Source organism: Haematobia irritans, chromosome 5 (genome assembly GCF_050003625.1).
Source record: "Haematobia irritans isolate KBUSLIRL chromosome 5, ASM5000362v1, whole genome shotgun sequence".
Taxonomy (NCBI): Eukaryota; Metazoa; Arthropoda; class Insecta; order Diptera; family Muscidae; genus Haematobia; species Haematobia irritans.
Genome location: NC_134401.1, coordinates 86,277,721 through 86,286,601, shown reverse-complemented (window position 1 = coordinate 86,286,601; position 8,881 = coordinate 86,277,721). Strand labels below are relative to the sequence as shown.

The window sequence follows — 8,881 nt, the reverse complement described above, 5'->3', positions numbered from 1 at the left end:
AAATGAATTGTATTTTTTTTTTATTATTTTACCGCTCCTCGTAATTGCTCCCTTTTCTATTTGTTAAGCGAGCTCGTTTTTTGTGTGTAAGAGGCGTAAATGAATGAGAACTGAACAAAAGAAATGTTAATGCAATTTTAATTTTTAATGGAAACAACATGAAAGCTAAATATGAGAAATGATAATTAAAAATTTTTAAATATAACAATATTAATGAAAGAAAGCTGATAATCCAGAAAAGAAAACATTGTGTTCTAGGGTCTTTAATTAGTGTATAAATGTACAAATTAATAAAAAATCATAATAAAATTATAATCGAACTTGTTTTATTTTTATATACCGGGGTATAAGTAATTGGGTGGTCTTATACGTTTTATACTTTTTAATATAAAATTAGTAAATTTTTCTGAACAAAGTTATATCCAAAATAAATGTTTATAGCAAATAATTAAATAATTTTTATTTAAATAGCAAAATAATTTTCTTGTATTCATCATTTGTCCAAAATGATTGCGATAGGCTGGAATGAAACGATTTAATTTCGTTGTGGCTTTTAAATTTCAGTTACCGGCATTCTTGCATTTTATCAATTCAAAACACTGGTTGAATTTCATAACGTGACTGAAATAGTTATTGGAACTTATACATTGGGAGAGTATAACATCCTTCAGTAAACCAGCCAATTGCTTCTCAATGTATTAATTTCAGTCAACGAAGAGTCTGGTATAGAACACTAACATCCCTTTGTGACGAAATATAAGTCGGGAACAGTGACTTTGGCTTAGGGACTACCCTTGAACTTGAGTTATGTGCTTAAGTTGGTTGTTCCCCCCGATGTAACAACATTGGCAAATGAAATGGCGTTATTATCCTTTGTGGGAACCGTGGTGGTGACCACTGGATTTGAAATTGCTAGTGAGGCGGCAACAGCATGGTATTGCAATGCGATTGTGTAGATATTGTGGACACCAACGAATTAAGTTTGTTGATGAATGAGTCCATTGCTGCGCATGATGTAAAAGTTAGCATAACACCGGAATTATATGTTTTTTTGATGTGCGTTACAAATTGACGGTATCCATTTGGAAAAGCTGAAGAAGACAATGTACCACATGTTGTAAAAGCTGTTGCAGAATGTGGTAAGACACCAGGAGTAGAGCGGCTGGAGCTTTATTCTTAACAATTATTAGTGTCCAGTGCTGTATGAGATTTTTTTGCAAAACAATCCAAAAACTGGTAGAAAAACACTTTTCAAAACAATTATCATGAATGCGTGTATGTAAACAATCAGCTGCTGCGTATGTATAAGTAAAAATAGTATGACATTTGGCGATGTTGTCAATTAAATTGCGGAGAAATAAACGCGGAATAGCTCCAAAATAGCTGTTTTCTTCGTTCGAAATGTATTGTCAACACTCTCATTTTTCAACGCGAAAGAATGGTTAATGCGCTTTACAGACTATCAGTTATTCCGGACGACAGTGCTCGTGTCGAACATATCCCATATATTGTGCACATTATAAGTTAAGTCCGAAGGCATAATCGATACTGCTACATGTTTATGGGATCGATAACACATTTACCGATTATTTAGTCATCGCCGACAAGTCGTATCGATCCGACACACTGTAAGATTCTTTACAAACACCGACATTCCGTCCGGAATAACTGATAATTTGTAAAGCGCATAAGTGAAGTTTTTTTCGTGCCAACAAACATAGTACCCACCTTAACTTGGCGTGGTACAACTTCTCAATAGTGACGGCGCTTTTCCGACGAGTTTTTGATGTCGTATATGATTGTTTTCGACGTAGTGGGGATTCTCAGAAGCGCCCCCAAATTCAAAAAATGTTGGCAGGGTATATGTGGTTATTTTTTATACTGTACTATAATTTTATCATAATTACTAAAAGTTTGTATTGCACATACTGAGTAAATCATTATCAATTTTGGTAGTAAAACAACTTGAGTTTTTTCATTTTAGGTTATTTTTTGAACAGAATATTCCATCCAATGAATTATTCTCCAGTATCCTCTAATTTTAATTTTTTGCTTAAAAACGTCTACGTTTGCTGTGGAGTTTGGAAGAATCATAATTATTTGTACGAATTTTGACAAAACTCGAAAAGCCAAAGTACTCCATGTTTTGTTTCCGAATTTTTCCCCAAAAATTTTCAAATTTATTTTAATATATTCAACTTTAACTCCTATATAAAACTCCCTAGACTATGTGTCTAAAGAACGTAGTTAATATCGTTAAAATCGGAATTATCCATTTTGTGAGTAAAAAAATCGTCAAAATGCCGATAAATCACCAAAATTGGCAAACCAATGTCCGACAAAATCCAAAGCGTTTCGGAGTGAGAAGGTAATGCAACCAATAAACACAAACGTGTTGGTGGCTTATCGACAATAAACGTTTTCCAAAAACATTTCAAAGTGCAACCACCAACTAAAATTTGTAAAACTTGATGTTTTTCCATATCAACAACTTCTGGATGAAAATGTCAGTTTAAATTACATCTATTATCAGATTACAATGGTTACTTTGTAAATTCCTATTCTAATGCGCCGTCCAGACAATATGTTCCCATAAACAGCTGCAGTATCGATTACGTCTTCGAACATAACATATAGTATGGCCAATATCTGTGATATGTTCGAAAGGACCACTGTCGTCCGGAAATTTATACTCTGCAAGGCGCATTATATCTGTTCTGGTTCGCAACGCACTGTACACCACACAATGCACAATCTTCACACTTCTACTGTTGAGGGCAATATTAGTTTTTTTTTTTTTTTTTTTGTAGCGAACGCGATTTTTTCTCCAATTTCTATTCTACTTGAATATTACACTACCGCTTTGAAATAAGGTTTGAACATCCCAATAAACACAGGATGAGCGTTTTTCAAATGCAACAAATTTTCAGTTTGAGGTAAAGGTCTGCACAAGCATATTTGAATTTTCAAATTTCAAAATGTTCTGCAACATGAATAGAACTTTCAAAACATAGCTATAAGCAAAACATTCAAACATCAAATAAAACAAATATCAGAACATAACCTACCCATATTTGGTTGCAAACGAACGATGTTTTGAAGGTTCTATTCGAAACCAAGCATCAAAGTTGCAAGCATTATAGAACCTGTATGCATGTTCTGAAGTGTTTGCAACATTTTGTTACGCTTGAAACATCTTCTAAAAGAGCTGAAAGCAAAAAATTAAATGCTGGGACAGTTGGTGCGTAGTCATTGAACTGTGTGTGTGTGTGTGTGCAAGGAAAATTTTGCAAGCCACGGATTCCCCGAACGTAAGTTTTTTTTCATTAAAGGCGGTACTAAGTTTACCATTTATTTTGTGATGCCATTTTCTTTCAAGCTATATTAGATTTTCCAAATAAGTTCGTAAGTTTACATTATTTTTGCAGTTTTATTTGTGGTTTTGTGAAACAGAAGCATAGTACCGCCTGTTTATATATAAAATAAATTAAATAAATTAAAATTGAAAGTCAATATAACTTATTTTCATTTTTAATCCAAAAAGTTCGACTCTAGAAATAAACAAAATTAAATCACACCAATGTGCTGTGCTGCTTGAGGTTCTGTAGAACATGCATAACCCACGCAAAACATTTATAACCCAAATAGCAACATGTTCTATGCAACATGTATTTGATATTTGTTATGCTTGCTTTGGTTTCGATTGCCTTTTGTTGTGCTTGTGTTTTCAAGCCATGCTGCCGTCGAACGATGTATTTGTTCGGTTTGTTTTGCGAAGCGCTGATGTTTTGAATGTTCTATAAAAATTCAAGCCATTTGAAATCGCTTTCAAGCATACTTGTGCAGACCTTTAGTTTGAGGGTATATATAGTTTTCAACATAAATTCAACTTGACTTGAAATAGCTCATCTTCAATACATCTTCAAATTGTTTGCGAATTGCTTCCAATTTGCCAAAATGTTGACGAAATCTTTGAAAAGGTGTTGAAGATAATATGAGAAAACTTTGACAAAACACTACCCTAAAATGCAACGAAAAAACCATGTGGTTTTCAATACTTATTTGTGCAACGAAGTTCGTGGTCAATTGCAAGAAATTAAAAAAATGGAAAATTTTAGACAAATAACCAAATAGTTTATAAAAATAGGTAAGCGAAAATAAAAAATGAAATAAAACTTTAAGGAAGTCACTAAATGTATATCTCTTTGCAGAAAACTAAAATTATGGAGTCTACGTTCTTGAAAACATTAAAAAGCTGACCAATGAAAACATGGTGGACAATTAATTGGAACTGCTTCAAATAGTTTATAATAATTGGTACGTTAGGGAGCCACCGTGGTGCAATGGTTAGTATGCCCGCCTTGCATACACAAGATCGTGGGTTCGATTCCTGCTATGACCGAACACCAAAAAGTTTTTCAGCGGTGGATTATCCCTCCTCAGTAATGCTGGTGACATTTCTGAGGGTTTCAAAGCTTCTCTAAGTAGTTTCACCACAATGTGGAACGCCGTTCGGACTCGGCTATAAAAAGGAGGTCCCTTGTCATTGAGCTTAACATGGAATCGGGCAGCACTCAGTGATAAGAGAGAAGTTCACCACTGTGGTATCACAATGGACTGAATAGTCTAAGTGAGCTTGATACATCGGGCTGCCACATAACCTAACCTAACATTGGTACGTCAATATGAAAAACTAAATCAAAACTTTAGAGAAGTCACTAAATTTAAATCTCTTTGCAGAAAACTAAAATCTTTGGATGCTACATTCTTGCAAACATTAAGAAGCTGACCAATGAAAAATGAGTGGCTTATCGACAAGAAAAAGTTTCCAGAAACATTACAAGTGCAACCAATTAAAATTGTTAAAAACAACAAATTGTTGAAATCAACAACTTCTGGATGAAAATGTGCATCACATCGTCAAATTGCCCGCATGTTAATAAATGTTAATGCTGTTTTATGACACCAAAAGAAGGAAATCGAATTATCGATGCAAAAGTGTTTACTAATAATGTTTAAGATATTTAAAGTTTTGTTTGTTTTTTTTTGTTCTTATTTGTTGATATGTTTAATAAGATTATTATTTATCAATTGGTATTGTAGTGTATTATGTAGTATAGTGTATTATTATATATTTTATTTTGATGAAAATGAATAAATTATACAAAATTCATAGAATTTTGGTTTTGACTTTCAATTTGAAGTGGGGATATCATTCATACAAATTTAGGTTGAAAAGTATTTGCAACGATGTTAATTTTGAATTTGTCTCGCATCGAAAATTGTTTGACAAATTATTGTGTAGCGATGCATTTCAATTTGAGGATAACACTTGAGATATTATTGCTAATGTGTTGAATTTCACTGTTGAGGGTAATGTCTGTTTTTTGTTGAGAACGCGATTTTCTCAACAATTTCTCAACTTAAATATTACCCTAATGCTTTGAAAAAATGTTTGAAAAATTGTTGAAATTTAGCATTTTTCAAACGTTTGTGTTTATTGAGATTTGTTTGTGTTTATTGGTTTGTTTGATTGCTTTTAACACTTAACAACATTGCTTGATTAACGCTTAACAACACTGAGTTTTGCAGAACTAGCAAACAAAAACAATCTGTGGAGTTGAACCGGCTATAAAACATGAGTAACTTTGTGAATTTAAGCATTTTTGAAAATTATCAAAAATATATTGACAATGAACAGGAAATACGAGAAGTAAGTACTTTTTTAATTAGAGAACTCCAATAACATACAATTTTCAAAATGTTTACTACAGAAAATACGTGTGGTAGTCAGAGAAATTGAACAATTAGCGAAGGAGGCCACAATCCAACTCCAAGTAATACACTGTGATTTGACAAAGAGTAAGAAGTTATAAACATTCATAGTTTGGATTTGTTTAAAATCAGATTAATTTCCTTATCAGTTGACTATGCCTGTTGCAATGCCAGGAAACAAATATCATCCTGCTCCGAAAGTTATAAAAAATTGGCCGAAATAATTCCAGTTGGACAGTATTACAGGTGAGTCACAATTGTTCGCTGTGTGTGGGACGTACATTTCAAATCTCTCTTTTATTTTAGATATTCAGATCATTGGACGTTCATTACTCAACGTTTGGTTTTTCTCATTGCGATGGTTGTTTACTTGGAAGCTGGTTTCCTTGTAACCCGTGAAACGGTTGCTGAACTTTTAGGGTGTAAGTAGTAAAAGAAAAAAAAACTCACAGGTGGAATATAAGCTTAATCACTATTTTAATGAATTGTTCATGTCTGACATTCCCATTTAATACCGAAAAGCAATATCAGGCAAATGGCATTCACGACTAATCTGCAATGTCAGCCTCCCGAATTTAATGTATTGAATCGACGTTGGGCTGTTGCTGTAGACCTTATTTTTATCGCTCCATAACACGGCCCAGAAACTTACCCCTTAAAGTTGGGTATTAAGTTCGAGTTTAACCGATAAAATCTCTAAAGTGAAAACTAAATCAGGCATAAAGGCATAAAATTATACATATTTGTTGCAAATTTTATTATAACTTGATGGGGAATAGCCCAAAGCAAATTTTCACAAAGTTTGTTTTCCTTACAGTGGATTATTAAAGAAAAGTAATCGTGAAAAATGGCGATTTTATCGGCTAAACTCGAACTTAATACCCACCTTAAAATAGAAAAAAGTTTTAATGTTTGTGAAGCATTTAGCTCGGTTTTTTAAAATTAATGTCCAATGACGACATCGGAATACCGCACCAAACAGTCACACATTGAGGCCATCCTCATGCTTCTCAACATTAACTCTTCGGTTTTCCTAGCCTCAGGACCGACAATTTGCCGTCCGGCAAGATGCTTTACAACCCAAAAGTGACTTAGGTTTATGAATTGCGACTGCAAGATTGTCACAATCTTTGAAAAGAACTTTAATAATTTCTAATTGTAAAATTTCAAAAAATAAAGTGAACCAGCAAAATACGACTTTATTTTGATTTAGCTCACTTTTATACATATGCAGTTTGTACAGAAATTCAAAAAAAAAATACCATAAAAAATCATATGAAAGTCGGTTTCAGTAACTCTATTAATAGCGTCGTATGCAGCTCTAACGAAATTTCTGCTACCCATAAGAAATGTCTAATTGACATATAAAAGAATTGTATTCCAGTATAAGAAAACCTTTTTGATTTTGATCTCTGTTTTTGTTTTTTCAGTAAAAACCAACCAAGCTGATGGGTTTCATTTGGACATTGAAGACTATCTTATGGGGATTCTACAAATGGCATCTGAGTTGTCACGATTTGCTACAAATTCCGTTACTATGGGTGACTATGACCGTCCACTAAATATATCACGATTTATGGCAGATTTAAATTCCGGTTATCGTCTGTTAAATTTAAAGAACGATGGCTTGCGTAAGCGTTTCGATGCCCTTAAATATGATGTTAAAAAAATTGAAGAAGTTGTTTACGACATCAGCATCCGTGGTCTTCGTAATAGTGTTGCAGGTGGAGAAGAAGCTGCTACCGCTGCTGCATCAGTTGGCGAAGGTGGGGCAGAACATGGAAGTCATAATACGGAAAAATAAACGTACATTTTATATAAAAAAAAAAGTTTTTATGTTTATTTTTTTCCTTTAAATATTGCTGAATTACTACTATTAATATTGTTTTTTTTTATTACAATAAATGCGCATCTCAATCGTGTCTAGTAAAGACATCAATTAAAATTTCTTTGTGTTTTAAAATAGAAATTTAATAAATATTCGTTGGCGAAGAAACGTTTCCACTTGTAGGTTATATACACAGTCTCACATAAGTTTACATACCCCTGAGTTTTTTACCTCTTAACTAAACATGTTTCTTGTTGTTGCTTATAACCCATACCAAAAGAATCTTCTTGAAAATTAACAATTACTTTGATTTTCAAATTAATTTACTAAAACGAAGGGATATATATGCATATTTTTTAAAATTTGATTATTTAATGAAAATATAAATTATTTAACCGTATGTAACAAAACACCAAAAAGTTTTTCAGGGGTGGATTATCCCACCTCAGTAATGCTGGTGACATTTCTGAGGGTTTCAAAGCTTCTCTAAGTGGTTTCACTGCAATTTGGAACGCCGTTCGGACTCGGCTATAAAAAGGAGGTCCCTTGTCATTGAGCTTAACATGGAATCGGGCAGCACTCAGTGATAAGAGAAGTTCACCAATGTGGTATCACAATGGACTGAATAGTCTAAGTGAGCCTGATACATCGGGCTGCCACCTAACCTAACCGTATGTAAATTTGTGTGAGACTGTGTATATGTATGATGTTTCGATTTAGAATGATTTACAGTGAAAAAATTCGGAGAAAAAAAGAAAAACTTGTCTCAAATTTCAAAAGTTAAGTTTTTAAGTTTTAAGTAAGTTTTTTAAGGCAGCTTTGCCCAAGAAAAAACGTAATAAGGCAATATGCTCAAGAAGCCAAAATAAATTTTAATTTGTACCCACACACGTACTATCTATTTTATATTTTCTGTCATCATTTTTTAATTTTACGGTTGTTAATTCAAAAAATCAATTGGTATTTTCAGTGCAAACGGCAAGACATTTAAGAGACACATCGAAGCAAACTTCATGTTGGCAGAGACCTCAAGTGCTTCATAATTTAATCTAAATAGTCTGCAATTTCTGCTAATCTAGCGTTTCGATTCGTTTTAAAACATTAGCAACACTAGAAAAAGCAATCTCTTGGTAAAGAGATTCATTTATCTATTCACAGATCTCTTTAATTTTCTCTTTAGTACATTAGTCTCTTAGGTCGATAAGGCAGTAGTTATACGACTATTGTATTGAGGCCAATTTGTTGTAATACTACCGCCCCCTCACACCATCATCATTA

The 8,881-nt window shown here is 33.2% G+C and overlaps 1 protein-coding gene across 1 annotated transcript; it reads left to right on the top strand.

Moving 5' to 3' along the window:
- The first annotated feature begins 5,564 nt into the window (after positions 1–5,564).
- trsn (translin) lies at positions 5,565–7,720 on the top strand. Its single transcript, XM_075311388.1, has 5 exons — positions 5,565–5,713; positions 5,775–5,862; positions 5,925–6,021; positions 6,082–6,197; positions 7,206–7,720. The coding sequence occupies exons 1-5, from the start codon at positions 5,639–5,641 to the stop codon at positions 7,577–7,579; spliced, it is 750 nt and encodes a 249-aa protein (XP_075167503.1). The 5' UTR covers positions 5,565–5,638; the 3' UTR covers positions 7,580–7,720.
- Positions 7,721–8,881: the final 1,161 nt, after the last annotated feature.

Coding starts and splice junctions, on each gene's coding strand:
- trsn (XM_075311388.1), top strand. CDS start 5,639: ATGAGTAACTTTGTGAATTTAAGCATTTTTGAAAATTATCAAAAATAT. Junction 5,863..5,924: donor ACACTGTGATTTGACAAAGA/GTAAGAAGTTAT, acceptor TTTCCTTATCAG/TTGACTATGCCTGTTGCAAT. Junction 6,198..7,205: donor GGTTGCTGAACTTTTAGGGT/GTAAGTAGTAAA, acceptor TTGTTTTTTCAG/TAAAAACCAACCAAGCTGAT.